Below are 19,475 nucleotides of genomic sequence, written 5' to 3' on the forward strand. Positions count from 1 at the left end.
TGGTTGTGCTGAGTATTAGCTGGAAGATGTAAAGATAAATTCTGCTGAGGTGAGCATTGAGCTTAATGTACACAATAGCAGATTTGCGATAACCGTAGCTTAGTCGTTTCAAATCTTTAGCAGTCAAAATTCATAAGTGGGGTTATTCTGGAAAAGGGCAGTGGGAGGCTCTGTTCCATCTGTCCAATTTTTCAGTTCGGGATAACCATGATTGCTGGCCAATAATCCCCACTGAACAGTGGAGATGTATAAAAACAGGATTGGGTTGAGCTGATGCCTCCCATAGTTGGTAAGTGTGAATGGTAGAGGTAGTGGGGACTGTGCCACTTAAGGTGTGATGATGGCTTCAGGAGGCAGTGTTGGAGTAACAAGCAAAACTAGACACAGCATTGAAGTGGGATAAACTATTGTCAAGTATGTTTATAATGTGCTTATGCTGCCTTCTAAATAGGCGCTGCTGAAGGTAACATCACCTCAATACCTCAATGCTGCCCAGTGTATTGTGTGTGACCAGAGACAGTGATGGACAAGTTTGTGATTAAGCAATCAAAGAACTCTGACGATCACAAATTAAAACAGCATGAAGTAAAATGCCGGATGGACAACCAAGTGGTAGATTTGAACGATGAGAGTCCGAGGAAGAAACTGAAAAGCAGGACGGAAGGAAGTGAAGATAAAGAACCTCCGCCCCTCTTATCTGAGCAGGAATCGGTGAGAGATGTTGAATATTCCTGGAAGCGACTGAGACCTGAGGGGCTGAATTGTGATTATACCAAAATCTTCAGCAAGCCTGAGGCAGATGACATATTCTTGCAATTGGAGAAAGTGCTGGAGTATTTTTCAGGTACAGATTAAGACAATGGAGTGGGAAAAATTGTTTTTCCCAAAAATATACTTTATTCATAACATTTGTAAAAGTAGATACCAAAACATTGGAAATTGAATATTACAGAAAGTATAATAAGAGTTCAACTTTTCGCCATACAGCATATTCCACTCTGAGGTGCCTCAATATGATTTTAATATTCTGATATTTATAATATATATTCCATGTCAGGCACACAACCCATGGGTTTTACAGTTTCCAGCCCCTTGGTGCACTATGGCTGAATAGTCTTAGACAGCCACCTTTCCCCATTGGGCCTTTGCGGCGGCTGCCCCAAGCTTTAGTGCATCCCTCAGCACGTAGTCCTCGACCTTGGAATGTGCCAGTCTGCAATACTCGGTCGTGGACAACTCTGCAGACCAAAGAGCGTCTTTCACTGAGTTGATGATCCTCCAGCTGCAGTTGATGTTTGTCTCGGTGTGTGTCCCTGGGAACAGCCTGTGGAGCACAGAGTCCTGTGTCACCGCGCTGCTCAGGATGAACCTCGACATAAACCACTGCATCTCTCTCCAGACCTTCTTTGCAAAGGTACATTCTAGAAGGAGGTGGAAATTGGTCTCCCCCGCCCCTCCAAACCACAGCTGCCTCAAGGGCAACGTGTGAAGGGGGTGAGACTCCAGGTGTGTAGGAAGGATCTGACATGGAGGGCCTTTCCCATCACCAGCCAAGCTACATCTTGGTGCTCGTTTGAAAACTCTGGTGATGAGTTTGACAACCTGCTCAGGGAACCATCCATCAAACAGGTCTACCATTTCCTTTTCCCCCAGGGCCTCTAGGACATTGTGTGGACCACTGCCTGATGTAGTGGGAGGAACTTACAAAAGCACAGTTCCCTTTAAACAAGAATGTACAGTGAGCAGCAACCCTGGCTCACTGACTATCGGGCTGCCTTTTTTCTGAACCAGATGGGCCAGAAAAGTTGGTAAACGCTCATTTTCAAAAGCTTCTATTTAAGCTAGTTCCACTATGACTGTCAGTGCTGTATAATCAGCTGTGTTTACAATGCAGGGGAGATTGGCCTTCCTAACGTGCATTCAGCCCATCTAAATTCATGCATCTGCAAAGATCTTTAAGTAGTTCTTCTTGTATTGTTCAATTGTTTCTGGAATTATTCCAGGTTTCCTCCTTCAGTGCCCTTTCTCATTCTGCTGGACAGCTTTCTGGTCTATTGCAACACCTGAGTGTCTACACATATGCAGTTGTAACAGTGCAGGATCAGGTCTTTATTGGGACAACATATTTCACAATTCTAGTATGAGTAAATGCTATGCTGTGCTTCATTCACAGCTCCCACCAAAAAATCATCAAAAAACAGATACATAAAAGCGACAGCAGAATAACATGTGTCCTGTAACATGCACTTAGCCCCTCTCAATCTCTTTTAATCATTCTGTTAGCATGATTATGTTGCACTCTCAAACCCTTCCCTCATTTTACTGTTTAAAAAAACAAACCCCAACAAATTAACAGATGAGTGAATGTCACACATTCTGTCACCCCCTTACCTGAGAAAATATCCTGCTGACAAGCTTGCCTAAATGATGCATCCATGGTTATCAGAAAGCTCTTACATAGAAAATAGGAGTAGGCCATTCGGCCCTTTGAGCCTGCCCCACCATTCATTATGATCTTGGCTGATCATCCAACTCAATAGCCTGCCCCTGCTTTTTCCCTATATCCCGTGATCCCTTTCGTCCCAAGAGCTATATCTAACTCCTTCTTGAAAACAAACAATGTTTTAGCCTCAACTACTTTCTGTGGTAGCGAATTCCACAGGCTCACCACTCTCTGGGTGAAGAAATATCTCCTCATCTCACTCCTAAATGGTCTACCCCATATCCTCAGACTGTGACCCTTGGTTATGGACTCCCCCACCATCGGGAACATCCTTCCTGCATCTACCCTGTCTAGTCCTGTTAGAATTTTATAGGTTTCTGAGATCCCCCCTCATTTTTCTGTACTCCAGCGAATATAATCCTAACCGACTCAATCTCTCCTTTATATGTCAATCCTGCCATCCCAGGAATCAGTCTGGTAAACCTTCGCTGCACTCCCTCCATAGCAAGAACATCCTTCCTCGGGTAAGGAGACCAAAACTGCAAACAATATTCCAAGTGTGGTCTCACCAAGGCCCTGTATAATTGCAGCAAGACATCCCTGCTCCTGTACTCGAATCCACTTGCTATGAAGGCCAACGTACCATTTGCCTTCTTTACCGCCTACTGCACCTGCATGCTTACCTTCAGCGACTGGTGTACGAGGACACCCAGGTCTCGTTGCACATTCCCCTCTCACAATTTATAGCCATTTAGATAATAATCTGCCTTCCTGTTTATGCTACCAAAGTGGATAACCTCACATTTATCCACATTATACTGCATCTGCCATGCATTTGCCCACTCACTCAGCTTGTCCAAATCACACTGAAGCATCACTGCATCCTCCTCACAGCTCACCCTCCCACCCAGCTTTGTCATTTGTAAATTTGGCGATATTACATTTAATTTCCTCATCTAAATCATTAATACATATTGTGAATAGCTGGGGTCCCAGCACCGATCCCTGCAGTACCCCACTAGTCACTGCCTGCCATTCAGAAAAAAACCTGTCTATTCCTACTCTTTGTTTCCTGTCTGCCAACCAGTTTTCTATCCATTTCAATGCACTACCCCCAATCCCATGCGCTTTAATTTTACACGCTAATCTCTTATGTGGGACTTTGTCGAAAGCCTTCTGAAAGTCCAAATAAACCACATCCATTGGCTCCCCCTCATCAACTCTACTAGTTACATTCTCCAGTAGATTTGTCAAGCATGATTTCCCTTTCATAAATCCATGCTGACTCTGTCCGATTCTGCCACTGTTTTCCAAGTGCTCAGCTATTAAATCTTTTATAATGGACTCTAGAATTTTCCCCACTACTGACATCAGGCTGACTGGTCTATAATTCCCTGTTTTCTCTCTACCTCCCTTTTTAAATGGTGGGGTTACATTAGCTACCCTCAAATCTGTAGGAACTGTTCCAGAGTCTATAGAATCTCGGAAGATGACCACCAATGCATCCATTATTTCTAGGGCTACTTCCTTAAGTACTCTGGGATGTAGATTATCAGGCCCCGGGGATTTATTGGCCTTCAATGGCATCAATTTCTCCAACACCATTTCCCTACTAATACTGATTTCTTTCAGCTCCTCCCTCTCACTAAACCCTGTGTTCCCCAATATTTCTGGTATGTTATTTGTGTCGTCCTTTGTAAAGACAGAACCAAAGTATGTATTTAGTTGGTCAGCCATTTCTTTGTTGCCCATTATAAACTCCCCTGTTTCTGACTGTAAGGGACCTACATTTGTCTTCACCAATTTTTTTCTCTTCACATACCTATAGAAGCTTTTACAGTCAGTTCTTACGTTCTCTGCAAGCTTACTCTCGTACTCTATTTTCCCCTTCTTAATCAATCCCTTGGTCCTCCTTTGCTGAATTCTAAAGTGCTCCCAATCCTCAAGTCTGTTGTTTTTTTTCTGGCCAATTTGTATGCCTCTTCCTTGGATCTATTGCGTTAATTTCCTCTTTAACCAGCAATGCAACTCCACTGCCTTTCCCTTTTTGTCTGTCCTTCCTAAATACTGAATACCCCGGGATGTTCAGTTCCCATCCCTGGTCACCCTGCAGCCATGTCTCTGTAATTCCGACTATATCATACCTGTTTACATCTATTTACGCGGTTAATTCTTCCACTTTATTGCGAATGCTCCTCGCGTAAAGGCACAAAGCCTTAAGGCTTGTCTTTTTAACGTTATTTGTCCCGTTCCCACTATTTTTCAGAGGCCCTGTTTGATTCTTGCCCATGATTTTTCTGCCTATCACTTTTCTTATTCCGCTTTCTGTCTTTTGTTCTTGACCTTGATTTCCCCCTCCTCTGACTCCTTGCATAGGTTCCCATCCCCCTGCCATTTTAGTTTAAACCCTCTCCAGCCACTCTAGCAAATATTCCCCCTAGGACATCAGTCCCGGTCCTGCCCAGGTGTAACCCGTCCAGTTTGTACTGGTCCCACCTCCCCCAGAACCGGTCCCAATGTCCCAGGAATCTGAAACCCTCCCCCTCACACCATCTCTTCAGCCACGTATTCATCCGATATAATCCTGCTATTTCTACTCTGACTAGCATGTGGCACTGGTAGTAATCCTGAGATCACTACCTTTGAGGTCCTACTTTTCAACTTACTTCCTATAATTCTCCCTATATTCTGCTTTTAGGACCTCATCTATTTTTTAACCTATGTCATTTGTACCAATGTGTACCACGACCACTGGCTGTTCACCCTCACCCTTCAGAATGTCCTATAGCTGCTCTGAGACATCCTTGACCCTAGCACCAAGGAGGCAACATACCATCCTGGAGTCTCGTTTGTGACCACAGAAACGCCTGTCTATTCCCCTTACAATTGAATCCCCTATAACTATTGCATTCCCACACTTTTTACTCCTCCCCTGTGCAGCAGAGCCAACTGTGGTGCAATGAATTTGGCTGTTGCTGCTTTCCCCTGAGAGGCCATTCCTCCCAACAGTATCCAAAGCAGTATATCTGTTTTGCAGGGGAATAGCCACAGGAGATTCCTGCACTGCCTGCATAGTCCTCTTGCTCTGCCTGGTGGTCACCCATTCCCTTCCTGCCTGTGGACTCTTAGCCTGCAGTGTGACCACCTCTCTATACGTGCTATCCACGATATTCTCCGCCACGTGGATGCTCCACAGTGTCCCCAGCTGCCGCTCCAGCTCCGAAACCCAGGCTTCCAGGAGCTGCTGCTGGAGACACTTCCCGCACATATGTTGGCCCCGGGCACTGGAAATGTTCCTAGCTTCCCACATCGAGCAGGAGGAGCACACCATGGCTTTGAGCTCTCCTGCCATGACTTACCCCTTTAAATTAAATTAAACCTTTTGGAAGATACTTAATATCAAATAACATCAATTACTCTAGGGCCCTTCTTCCCTGCTCCTCAGAACAGAATATAGCCCTTACAAACTGTTGAACCACAAAATAAGACCTTTAAAAAATATAAGCGATAAAAGTAGTAAATACTTACCCGACTGTACTCATGGTACTCAAAGGATCACCTTGTTCCCTCCTCACCTCCTCCCTCAGTCACCAAACTCCAACTTAAGCATTCTACTGCAGCCCAGAGCAGCACTTCAGTGCAAAGTCAGCACTGTAAGATGGCCCGTTTTTGTATTCTCTGAATCTAGCCTCTGAAAACCTGTTTAAGCCAGTTATCTAATTAACTCGTTGTAGCTGCAAGCAGAGCCTGTATAAACCCTGTTTTAAAGCTGGCCTAAAACTCACCTCCTTCCAAACCAAACAGCAACTTTCAGTTAATTACAAATTAAAGAGATACTAGACTTTAGATAGAAATTAACCCTTAAATTCCCTCAGTCACCAAACTCCAACTTAAGCATTCTACTGCAGCCCAGAACAGCACTCCGCAGTGCAGACTCTTTTTAACTCATTTGTGTCCCCGGGATGTCGAGGTTACTCTGGTATTGTGAACTCTCATTCCTACACGTTTGGTGCAGGGTGAAGAGGAATTTCCAGATATCATTCCTGTGGTCCCTTGTCTCACTTTCTCAACTGAGAATAATGTTTCAGATTTATCGTCTTCCATTTTTATTAGCCTAATAAAATCATCCTCAAAACCTTTTTGTGGTTTGAAAAGCTTGACTGCCTTCTAAGTGACTGTGTTTTGTGTGTCAGTAATTGGACTCCTGAGGAAAGGTTAATGCAGCACAGTCTGTTTTCTTTGGAAAAGAAACTCGGAATGGATCAAACTGCAAGTTTCAGCACTAGGAAGGCAATTGATAAAGTTGCCCCAGTTGGGTAAATACTGTGATCTCTGTGTCTTCACTCAAATTCCTTTTCTGAAAATTGTTTTTTCTTCAAGGTGAACAGACCAAAGTACAGGTGTTTGGGAAATGGCATAATATTCCACGCAAACAGGTGACCTACGGCGACCTTGGTCTGACCTACACGTATTCAGGGGTGACCCTGGCCCCCAAGCCTTGGCTTCCTGTACTGGAGATGATAAGAGACAGAGTCACGCAGGCTACAGGGCACACGTTCAACTTTGTGCTGATCAACAGGTGAACATTCAAAGACAGCAGAGTGGGAAGGGGAGGGGAAGAAAGGGGATGAAGGCAATGGGCTGAGGTGATTTGATAAGACTGATTACTGGCAGCAAACTGAGGCTCCAATTTGCGGTGAGGCAGAACAGCAAGTGGCTGATCCATTCCAGCAGTTGACCACACCAGAATTTCTGATATTGACTAAATCGGGGCTAGGTACTTTTCTAATGAGGAAGGTAGTATCTGAGTGGAAAAACAGTTGCAATTGCATAGTGCTTTTCATGACCTCAGGATGTCCCAAGGTGCTTTACAGCCAATGAAGCACTTTTGAAAGTGTAGTCTTTATTATAATATAGAAAACGCAGCAGCCAATTTGCACACAGCAAGCTCCCAAAACAGCGACGTGATAATGACCAAATAATCTGGTTTTTCTGATGTTGATTGAGGATAAATCTTGGCCAGAACACTGCAATGCAGCATTCCCTCGGCACTGGGAATGTGGGCCTTGTTACGACTGAGTGAGGAGGGATAAACTGGCTCCCCTTTATTCAGCCTTCTCGGTTGGTGGCAACAAAGGTTTTTTAAAAAAAAACTTTGCCTGTTAAGTGCCTTTTCCAATCCAAATGTATTTACTTTTTTTTAATAAGGAGCCAATCAAACCAGGTTTTCTTGAGTCAAAGTAAGAGCAAGTTTGAGATACTAAACTTGATTTTTAAAAAAAGACATGATGACACACACACACACACACACACAGTAAGAAATGTTAGAGTCCAAATATAAGTTAAAAGAATATACGATTAAGTCCTTTGCTTGTCCTTAAGGTGTAGATTGCTGAATGTTGTGGCCATTTGAAATTAGCTTGTTTCTTTTTAAAATCCTGGAGTTGGATTGAAGTAACTGCATTTTGCTGGAGACAATTTCCTTCCTCTTAATTCCATGATCTGTCTCCCAGTAATCGTGCCTTAACTTCTGACTCGGGGCAGGTGAGTGTAGTGCAGTGCGGTGGGCTCCTGAGGCCTTGAGTCTGGGGGAAAAGAAGCCAATGCCCCCTTTTGTATGACACTAGCTGCTGTAGAGCAGGTAGGTTTAAAGGTCCCAGCCACTTTGAGAAGCCAGGTAGAAGATAAGTACGTGGAATGGAGGGGGAGTGGGGGAGAGCAGTTGGCTGGGGAGGGGGAGGGGGGTGTCAGATGTATCAGGGAGGGGTAGAATGAATAGGGTGAGGTGTTGGGTAGCCAGTCAGTGGGGGAGGGTAGGATGGGTCAGGGAGAGGGGGCGGTTGTTCATTGCTATAGTTACCAGGGCTTATAAATGGTTTTAACCCTTCTAACTTTCCTAGGTAACTATTCTGCTAAGAGAGTCAGAACCATCCGTAGTCTGATTTAAATCTGAGTTTCAGATGGTTCCCAGTGCAGGATAATTGTCCATCGGAAGTTTGAACTTCCTGGGCAATTCCTGTGCAGCCCTTGTGTGGGGACTTCTGGGGGTTTCCCCAGTGCATCTTCTTGGGTACCTCTTAGGTACAACTCCCACCCCCCCTGGAGATCGGAAGCTCTGGGCTAGTTACTTATTTCATTGCTGCTGGATGGCTGCCTTATTTACTTATATAAGGTACTGTTGTCTAAAAGCAAATTGCTTTGTGAAAGAGTTTTAAGATGTTAGTGCTGCATAAATTCTCCATTCCTCCCAGAAAGACTAAAGAAAATTAATGATTGTTCCCATGAAGCTCTTCTGATGGTTTAAGAATCAGACTGATGCAGAGCCATATAGAACAAGAGAGATAAAAGCAAAATACGGATGCTGGAAATCTGAAATAAAAAACAGAAAATGCTGGAAAAACTCAGCAGATCTGGCAGCATCTATGGGGAGAGAAACAGTAGTTAACGTTTCGAGTCCAATGTGACTTCTTCAGTTCCGATGCTGCCAGACCTGCTGAGTTTTTCCAAAGCTTTGTTTTTACTATAGGAGAGACTTGGGTTCAGCCTTTGGTTTGAAGCTTACCCAGCCTCTGAGTTCAGAGCAGGTTTAAACACTCCTGGGTGCTCACTCCTGATCGCTACATGATCTCTGAAGGAAGTGCATGCGCGTGAACCTCTGAAGTCCCCCAAGGATCTATCCCTGACTCTCCTAATTCTCATTTACATGCTGCCTCTTGGTGACATCATCTGAAAATGTATTGACATATTCCACATGAACGTTGATGACACCCAGCTCTACCTTACCACCACCTCCCTCCACTGCCTCTGATTTGTCGGACTGCTTTTGCAACAGTCATTACTGGATGAGCACAAATTTCTTCTAACTAAATATCGGGAAGACCAAGGCCATGTCTTTTTTGTCCCTGCCACAAACTCTGTTCCCTAGCCACTGACTCCCATCCCTCTTCGCAACTGAGACTGAGCCAGACCACATGTGAGTTTGGTGTTATATTTGAACACGAGATGAGCTTCCAATCACAATCCTGCATACTTCCCTTGTAATATTGCGCAGCTCCTCTCCTGCCTCAGCTTATCTGCTGCTGAAACCCTCATCCATATCTTTGTTCCCTCTAGACTTGACTATTCAAATAACTCCATCTCCCATCTCCCACTCTTGAGCTCATCCAGAACTCTACTGCCTGTGTCTTAACTCACATCAGGTCTGCTTATCTATTGTCATTATGCTAACTGACCTACATTAGCTACTCTGGCAATGCTTCAGTTTTAAAAATTCTCACCCTTGTCTACAGATCCCGCCAGGACTTTGCCCTTCCCAACTCTTAACTTTCCTCAGCTGTACAACCCTCCTATACCTGTGCTCTTACACGTCACTTGAGATTTGAATGTCCCTGGCAAGGCTAGGCCAGCATTTATTGTCCATCTCTAATTCCATGATAATGGGGTGATGAGCTGCTGCCTTGAACCACTGCAGTCCATGAGGTGTAGGTACACCCACAGTGCTGGTGGGGAGGGAGTTCTAAATTTTTGACCCAGCGACAGTGGAGGAACAGTGATATATTTCCAAGTCAGGATGGTGTTTGACTTGGAGGGGAACTTGCAGGTGATGGTGTTCCCATCTATCTGTTGCCTTTGTTCTTCTGGGTGGTAGGAGATTTGGAAGGTGCTGTGTAAAGGAGCCTTGACTTGCTGCAGTGCACTTTGTAGATGGTGTGCACTGATGCCAATGGTGGAAGAAGGGGGTGCCAACTAGCAAGCTGCTTTGTTCTGGATATAACCAAGCTTCTTATGTTGTTAGAGCTACACTCATCCAGGCAAGTGGAGTGTATTAAAAACAAAAACAGAATTACCTGGAAAAACTCAGCAGGTCTGGCAGCATCGGCAGAGAAGAAAAGAGTTGACGTTTCGAGTCCTCATGACCCTTCAATAGAACTGCACTGCTGCCTTGTAGACGGTGACCAGGCTTTGGGGAGTCAGGAAGTGAGTTACTTGCTACAGAAATCCCAGCCTGTTATGTATCCCCTATTTTGTTCACTCCATCATTGGTAGCCATGTGTTCAGTTGCTATAAAGTTCTAGAATTTTCTCCATGAACCTTTCTCTACTCAAGATGTAAACCCCACCTCTTTGACTGTTTGTATTAGTCCTAATTTCTCCATATGAATTTGGTGTCAAATTTTGTTCGGTATTACTCCTGTGAAGCACCTTGGGATGTTTTACTCCAGTTAAATGCACTGGATAAATTCAAATTTGACTGGATTGGGCTCACTTCTCTCAGTTGGATTACCTTTGGACCATCATTGTGTAGGATTACCCTTGGAAGAGTGCCCAATTCACTGGTGCCAGAGGTATATAAAAATGAGCACTTCCAGGGGCTAAAAGGTAAATGAAATATGGAACGGGAGTTACAAACTCTCACGAGGGTTAAAATTGTATCACAATCCAGCCACTGGCAGATATGTCAGACTAATCTACCGGTCCTTGACCCACAGGTACAAAGATGGAAGTGATCACATGGGGGAGCATCGTGATGATGAGAAGGAGCTGGAGCCCCTCAGCCCTATTGCGTCGGTTTCCTTTGGTGCCTGCAGGGACTTCATCTTCCGTCATCGAGACTCACGGGGGAAAAGTGCAACACGCCGCCTGGAACCAGTGAAGCTGCTTCTTGGCCATGGCAGCCTGCTGATGATGAACTACCCAACAAACATCTTCTGGTACCACAGCCTGCCAGTCCGCAAGAAAGTGCTCATGCCCAGGGTCAACCTGACCTTCCGCAAGGTTCAGCCTCCACTGAGACATTGAGATTTACCCCCCCCCCCCACCCCCCAACGGAGATTGCTGTTATGAGGAAGAGATTTTTTATTTTGTTCCATTTGAGTTTTCTCTATTTCTTTTGAAGCTGCTGGGTTTAGGGTTACTGCCACTAGCAGGCCTTGGCCCATCAGTCTTGGCTGATGAGACTTAAAACCAGGCCCTGTCTGCTCCCTCAGTTGGATGTAAAAGATCCCATGGTACGATTTTGAAGAAGAAATGGGTGGGGTAGGTGATCTCCACCATCCTGGTCAATATTTAATCCTTCAATCAACATCAATAAAACAGCTCAGTTCAATTAATGTCACATTGCTGTTTAGTGGGATCTTGCTGTGTGCAAAATGGCTGCCCTTTTCCTGTATAGTGACTACACTACAAAAGTACTTAATGAGCTGTAAAGGGCTTTGCAACATCCTGAGATTGTGAAAGCTGCCATGCAAGTATTTTTTCATAAGTAATTATCCACCAGTGATGTAATTATGGAGGGTTTCACATCTCTCCAAGCCCGTCAATCTGACATTTCATGCGCTTTATGGCAGGATGCATTGTAAATGGTATTGAGTGGGAAACTTGTATGATTTTTATGCCTAGCTCCTTAACCATTGCCCAGGTACACAGAGACCAATTGTAGCATCCCATGTGTTGACACAGCTGATCCAGCAGATTAAGAGTCAAGCCTAGGACTCTTTGGATTTGTAAGACCATCTACACTGGGCGAGGGTCAGTTTCGAATCCAATAAAAGTTGCATTATGGAACTCAAATAAGAATCTGGTCTCCTTACCGATCATTTCTGTTCAAGGACCGGTCTCTACATTGGTAATGTAGCCTTGTCCTGGGATTCCCTAGGTTCTCTACTGGCTATAACTGGCCATTTACCTGGAGTGAGTGCAGGCCTAGTATTACCATTATCAGGATGGAGGAGAGGCACAGTTGGTTGGAGCATGAGTTTTCAGCATTGGGATATGCAAATTTCCAGCAGAGTTGTTGGATCATGATCAACAATGGAAATGTTGGTCAGTTTTTCCCCTCCCTAGCACAGGGGCACTGAGGAATATCGTAGCAATCCAACTATTGTCCCAGTTGAGATCCGTTAATTCACTGCATAACTGAGCATTGAGACCATGGATTAACTCAGCCAGTCAAACATTAAATGCAGGCCACTAACAGAACATTCTTATAGTTTGAGAAAATCTAACTAAAATATTCTTAGGATAAGGGGTCAGCTATTTAGGACCAAGACGAGGAGAAATTTCTTCCCTCAGAAGGTTGTACAATTCTCTACCCCAAATGCTCAATTGATGAGTATATTCAAGGTTGAGATCAGTAAGATTTTTGGACACTAAAGGATAGGGGGATAGGGCAGAAAATGGAGTCGAAGTAAAAGATTAGCTATGATCTCATTGAATGGCAGGACAAGTGAGTCATTCTGCTCTTATGTAAAAGACTAGCGCCCACAAGGTTGAACAGTAAAAGATGCTGGAACAAGAGGCAGTGAATAGGTAGCATTAGGTTTGAAAAATGTAATCCTAGGAATAAAAAGACTGAAGGAGGAAGCGAGTTCCATAACTTGGCAGTGCTGGAGAATGAGTTGTTCAAAGCATAACTGATCACACAGTAAGGAGTTTAGGAGGAGCAAGGGGAAGTTCAGAAATATTGATAAAATACATATCAACTCCACACTAAAATGGAGATTTGCTGTTAGCCCAAAGAAAATTTTAATTAATTTGTCAGACAGAAAAGTAATAAAACACTTGGAAAATACTTTCTCCTGCAACCATTTCATTCATATATACATATACACACATGTACAATTAAATGAGTTAGTGCAAAAATTGCTTTCTTTTCATAGTTTCTTGTTTATACAATCAGAACTTCACATTATTTTCTCACAAAATATTAAAAATCAAATATCAGAAATTTCCCACTCCCTCCATCTCGCATATTGGCACAACAGATGCACAACCTCTCAGTTATACCTTCAAGGATGATTAACTGGTACATCAACAGTTAAGGCAGGGCCTGACACTGAAGACGGTCTACTTGGGTTAGATGGCAAGGTGTGATTGGGCGCATAGCATATTTGAGGCACTTGCCTCATAGTCTGGCCTTTCTCACACCTCCACGTATAGTGGCTGTGCATCGGGCTCCTCCGTCACTCCTTTGGTGCATCTCTGTAGGACAGCACTGACCTTACAATGAGTGTTTCAGGGGCAAGACTGTTGCCTACAATGAAGGGCCCATACTCAACCATTAACAAACCTTGGCTCCCAATCACCACCATGGAAGTTTTTGGTGGCTTTAGAAGGTCATTCTTACTCCTTCCTCCAATCCAGCAGACATGCAATAAAGTACAAAATAAAGCAGACTTTCTGTCAGCATACAAAAACACTAAGGGCACTTTGACGAGTCCTCATCCTCGATTCAATACAGAAACAGCTACAGCACATGATCCATAACCTAAGTCTTTGGGATAAACACAAACTCTGCTCAGGTGAACTGAACAGAGCTGGGATTTCAGGATACTGTCATGTATTTAACAAGGTATGGAAACAGTAACACCGAGACAAGTTCTTAGATTAGCCTTCCAGCCGAGCCATTTACAAATTAAACGAGGAAGCACCTTTTCATACTAAGGATGATGGAAACCTGGAACTCACCCTCCCAGAAAGGCCGATAGTCTTGCAAGTTCTAATTGACAGTGATAGATTTTCGTTCATTAAGGTTAGCAAAGGATAGCAAAAGAGCCAACATAGGTATAGATCAGCCATGATCTAACTGAATGACAGAACAGGCGTGAGGGCTGAATGGCCTGCTCCAGTTCTTTTGGGACAGGTTTAAGGCAGCCAGAAAGCTGTAGTGTTGAATTTAAAATACAAAATGGACTGGAACCAGCCAGCTGGACTTTGTCTTTTCCAATCCAGATCACATTCCTAGATCAGACTAGATTCAACCAATAGACACTGATCACACTCATCTCTTCCATATTTAATTGAAAGTTTAAATAAATGATTATAGCAACACTTCTTTAATGTAACCCCGTTTCATCCGTTTGTGAGTTAGGTTTAGTAAATCTACTGACAGGCATAGTATAGACTGTACCCAAAAAGTCCAACTATAGGTGGACAGGAATGGAGCCCCCACACAGTTCATCCATTTTAGTAGGAAGGCTTTTCAGGAATAATGCAAATCCCTTTACTTTGCTGAAAGTGTTAGTATCGGAACATATTCTGGCAGACTGTTCATGGCGGATAGTATCACAAATATATCCTGTCCAACATGCCGTACCCTGTTGGACCGCACCCCCAAACTGTCTCCCGATTTCCCCCCCCACCACCCGGGTAAATATATCACCCAATGGAAAATCTGAGGTCCAATCCCTACTCCCTATAAAGCCTGCTGATCCCGTTTGGAACAACCCGGATTTGCAATTCAGTGATGCATGTCAGGTGAAAACTACCAGGCCCAGCTATGGGCAAAGATTAAGTAAGGTAGTGGAGAATGCTCAGCATTTATGGACCCATATACCCAAGAATCCTTGGGGCAGGAAAGAGAAAACTGGGGACAGAGTAACAAGAAGGGAAGCTAGTTAATGCAAAAACACAGCGAGTGTCTGCAGGTTGCATGATCATAGAGAATGTCACTGCCAAGCCTGATCCAGTCCACGCAGACGGACTTTATGGTGGGGGAGGGAGGTCACTGAGTAGCAATCACTAGCAGGAACCTTGATCCAAGGGAACTGAAGTCAACTGTAACCATCCAAACTAAGGTCAGTTAATTTGGTCCAGTCAATCTGGGACTTTCTTGGTATTTATGGTTCAGACCCACACTCGATTTGTCAACTGAGCAATGGGGAATGCAGCTTTTCCTCTTACTCCAATCCTGTCTGTACAACAGATCCTTTATTACTCACAACTTTATCCAGTCTAATATCACAAAACACCCTGGAAATTACTGATACCGATGGCTTAGGAGAGGGTACCTCACTTTAATACTGAACTTATACTTTCATTATATAGTGGTCAAAAAATAAAATTAAGGTAGTGGAAATATTGTGCGTGGCAAAATAGAGAAAAGCTCACCGGAACAAACACCCATTCAACCTGAAACCTTCCACCATTTTGCGTGTGACACTTTGTTGCACTGTGCACCACGTTCTACTACAGCTGCCAGTTTATGACCCAGTGAGATTGACTCTTCAACTCACACACCATGAAATGTGTTTGTGGAGTGCAGTACACAGGTTCCCTAACACCCTCGCCCCCTGAATGATAAACACAATGCTGTTTAACACCCCTCACCCACATTTTCCTGACTATTCAAAGAAAGTGTCAACTCCCACGGAGGTTCAGTATCTCAGGCTCTGGGGGAGCTAATCAACCAGGAGAGGCATCAAAGTCAAGCTCTGGTTCTTAACCACTATATCTACAACCCACTATACTCACAGCCCATTGTACACACACATACGTCGTTCTAGGAGAAGTGAACAAGAGCCGTAAGTCTGGATAATTTCCTCCCGTCAGTGGGAACTCAAGGTTAAACTGTGGCTCTGCCCTGTCTGAAACCAACTAATTGAGCATAGAGCAGCAATGGAATGTGGCTTGCTTGGCTCAGCACACCACCATGCAGTGCCTTTATCCACCAGTGCTCTTAATGGGGAAATCAGATGATAAGCAGACTTGGCAACTTAGCTGGTCCCATTAACAGAATAAAGCAACAGATCTGTACACAGCTTCACCCAAATTATAAACAGACTTTATGCATGTTGAAGAGTCTCCCATGAGAAAGGATTCAGAAGTGCTAATTAAGGGGGATACAAGGGTCACACCAATTTGTATAGAATTTTAAAAAAATGCCAACCAAATTTGAAATGAAACAGAAGACAGCCAACGAAAAAGGCACATTCTGTACATCTCCTGAACATTACAAGAGTGCTGAATAACACTTGGTGCCAATACAAATCAACCCATGGATGAAGGAAAGTTTAAAAAGGACGCTGGGTGGGCTGCTCTCCCCTGTGCAAGCATACTTACTGCCATCATGCAGTCAGTGGCAGTGAATGCTTTATGTACCTTCTGATTGAAGGAGGGGGTCCAATAGTGCCAGGCTAAAAGAAATGGGTGGATTACTGACTCAATTTTCCCCTCTTTCCAACTCAGGGGTGGTGAGACCAATAGTTGTCCGGCCAAAACCAGGCATCAAACTTGGTTGTCCCGGCCAAGAAGCTTAGCAATTCTGTCTCTCCAAGCCTGACTTGTTCTACTATCCAGTTAACAGGACTGAGGCCCTAATAAAAATGACCCAAGGTTTATTTTTGTTATAATCTGAGTGTTTCAGGTTGGCGGATCACAGAACTTTTACCCCTACAATAAGGGACTCATTTCTTGTTATTTTTCACAGGCACTCCATGCAATCAGAAAACCATGTCTGACTCCTCTAAGTACTCGTGCCCCTACTTGCGAGGATTCAATTATCAGCATGATTGCATTGAGATCTGCACTCTCTGGAAAGTGCTGGTGAAGATCACTTTGATGGTTGACGGTTATGTTCAGGGACTGTATCAGCACTCCTCCAGTCACATTTCATGGCAGTGAAAATAACACACGAGCAATTTAGTACATCACAATTCGCATGATCGGTCATGTTCTTGAACCCATTTCTTCTAGCCGCTCCTCTCCTGAAGGTGTCAAATGCTTGCTGAGACATGGTCCCATAGGCACTGGTGAGCCTACAACACCTCACCTGAGTCCTTACTGTACAAATCTCAATAGTGAGTGCAAGTAGATTATCTGACTGGGTGGGTGCACCACGATCTAGTCCTAACCTGACAGCCTCTCAATCCAATGGCTGTTAATTAGAACCTAAATTTTTGCCCTCCCTGTACAGGGTAATTGTAGCACCTCTACTATTGTCCTGTGTTTGAATTAGCACAGACTGGAGAGCGAACCTGGGACCATCTGTACATGCAGTGTATGCACCCACTAAGTCTTTAAGGGAGCTTCTTCAATCTTTCATTAAAATCTCCATACTATGCCTGTGACTGACTGTTATGGCTCTTTTGAGAGCGAGTCATGACTGCAGCAATATTCTACTTGCTAGTACCCACAAAAGGTGATTGTTCCATCCTGGATTTATGTATGTGGTTGATTTGATATCTCACTTTAGGATTTCAATTCAATAATCCAACATGACATTGCTGAGCTGACCCTGGCTTTTCTCTGCAATAACATTGCACAAAGGAAGAAATACATTTCTCAATTGCTTCAAGCACACAGTCAAAGTTCATAAATATATAACCATTACGCCCTTTATGGAACTGTTATCTTTTGCTATGGAATAAAGTGGCAAATTAATATTTTTAAAATACAACAGACTTCTTGATCTTTTGGTTCACTGCACAAATATTGACTTGGGTGTCTGGGTGGGTTAAAATTTGGGCTCCAGATCCTTTCAGCTATTGGTTTCCTCTAAAACCCATGAAGATTATTTGTCCCTTTACAGCACCAGCCAAATACCCAGCTCCGCCCGGTCGCTCACTCCTCCGGCCCGAACTCTCGACTTGCTCGTCTCACCAGGGGCCTAACTCGCTCGTAGAAGAGCAAATAGGCGTTGGAGGCGAGGACTTCCTGTGGGTTGGCTCTGCGCACTGTGTCGTCAGATATCCACAGCCACTGGTTGCTCACTGCCGCCGGGTTCTTTGAGGTGGATGGCGAGCGGCGGTAGGTCACAAAGTGGCCCGAGTGGATATCACCGTGATGGACAACCACAGACATCAGCCGGAACAAATACGTTGACGAGCTGTGGGAATAAAGCAAAGCATTGAGCTTCACACACTGGAGAGAAAGGTTATCTTTTTTCTTCCCCCCTCCCCTGCTCTGATGTACACTTATTCAGTGGGCGTCCTATTGCAATATCTTGCCAAAATGCACATTCTCAATGCGTGAACCTAAATATTCAACAACGGGGAGTGTTGGAGGAATAAAATATCTCACTATGAGTACTTGGCTTGGTCGGTATTATCACCCTATTGCCCATCTTTAGTGAAAACCCAATCTTGGTAGAGGCAAAATGTTTTGTTCAGCAAATAGGAATGTTGTTTTTGACAGTAAAAGTTATACAATTTCTTTGTTATTTTATTCCTTGCATAAGAATGACATGCACTAGCAGGAAATGGAAAGTGATGTACAATAATCATAGTATGATATAGCACAGGAGGCCATTCAGCTCATCTTGCCTGTGCCAGCTCTTTGAAAGAACGAACCAATTAATCCCACTCACTTGTTCTTTCCCCATAGCACTGGAAAATTTTTCTTTTCAAGTAGATACCGAGATCATCTCAGTAATTATAATTTGTCATTAGAGGAAGCATTACTATTTATTTTATTCATTGACGGGATGTAGGCTTCGCTGGCTGGGCCAGCATTTATTGCCCATCCCTAATTGCCCTTGAGAAGGTGGTGGTGAGCTACCTTCTTGAACCGCTGCAGTCCATGTGGTGTTGGTACACCCACAGTGCTGTTAGGGAGGGAGTTCCAGGATTTTGACTCAACGACAGTGAAGAAACAGCAATATATTTCCAAGTCAGGATGGTGAGGGACTTGGAGGGGAACTTCCAGGTGGTGGTATTCCTATCTTTCTGCTGCCCTTGTCCTTCTAGATAGTAGTGGTCGTGGGTTTGGAAGGTGCTGTCGAAAGAGCCTTGGTGAATTCCTGCAGTGCATCTTGTAGATGGTACACACTGCTGCTACTGTGCATTGGTGGTGGAGGGAGTGAATGTTTGTGGATGTGGTGCCAATCAAGTGGGCTGCTTTGTCCTGGACAGTGTCAAGCTTCTTGAGTGTTGTGGGAGCTGCACTCATCCAGGCAAGTGGGGAGTATTCCATCGCATTGCTAATTTGTGCCTTGTAGATGGTGGACAGGCTTTGGGAAGTCAGGAGGTGAGTTATTCATCGCATGATTCCTAGCCTCTGACCTGCTCTTATAGCCACAGTATTTATATGGCTAGTCTAGTTCAGTTTCTGGTCAATGATAACCCCCAGGATGTTGATAGTGGAGGATTCAATGATGGTAATGCCATTGAACATCAAGGGGCCTGACGCTCATGTGGCGCGAATGTTACTCACCTCTTGTCAGCACAAGCCTGGATATTATCCAGGTCTTGCTGCATTTGAACATGGGCTGCTTCAGCATTTGAGCAGTTGCGAATGGTCCTGAACATTGTGCAATC

General features: G+C 44.1%; 2 protein-coding genes across 3 annotated transcripts in view; one reads left to right on the forward strand and one right to left on the reverse strand.

Annotated features, from left to right (window-relative positions):
- Window positions 1-195: 195 nt before the first annotated feature.
- On the forward strand, window positions 196-16,091 carry alkbh2 (alkB homolog 2, alpha-ketoglutarate dependent dioxygenase). The gene is made up of 3 exons (XM_078554442.1): window positions 196-844; window positions 6,824-7,022; window positions 10,932-16,091. Exons 1-3 carry the CDS (start codon window positions 523-525, stop codon window positions 11,239-11,241), a joined length of 831 nt encoding a protein of 276 aa, XP_078410568.1. The 5' UTR covers window positions 196-522; the 3' UTR covers window positions 11,242-16,091.
- Window positions 12,937-19,475, reverse strand: part of usp30 (ubiquitin specific peptidase 30) — a 37,582-nt gene continuing 31,043 nt past the window's right edge. For both annotated transcript variants that reach the window (XM_078554439.1, XM_078554440.1), the window contains exon 13: window positions 12,937-18,046. In XM_078554439.1, coding sequence (XP_078410565.1) covers window positions 17,782-18,046 — 265 coding nt within the window. In that variant the 3' untranslated portion in view covers window positions 12,937-17,781. The remainder of the gene's footprint in view (window positions 18,047-19,475) is intronic.

The sequence above is a fragment of the Cetorhinus maximus genome, chromosome 12 (genome assembly GCF_964194155.1).
Source record: "Cetorhinus maximus chromosome 12, sCetMax3.hap1.1, whole genome shotgun sequence".
Classification (NCBI taxonomy): domain Eukaryota; kingdom Metazoa; phylum Chordata; class Chondrichthyes; order Lamniformes; family Cetorhinidae; genus Cetorhinus; species Cetorhinus maximus.

Excerpts from the sequence above, each read along its gene's own strand:
- alkbh2 (XM_078554442.1), top strand. The coding sequence starts at position 523 with ATGGACAAGTTTGTGATTAAGCAATCAAAGAACTCTGACGATCACAAA. Across the intron at positions 845-6,823 it reads AGTGCTGGAGTATTTTTCAG|GTGAACAGACCAAAGTACAG; the intron begins GTACAGATTAAG and ends TTTTTCTTCAAG. Across the intron at positions 7,023-10,931 it reads AACTTTGTGCTGATCAACAG|GTACAAAGATGGAAGTGATC; the intron begins GTGAACATTCAA and ends CTTGACCCACAG.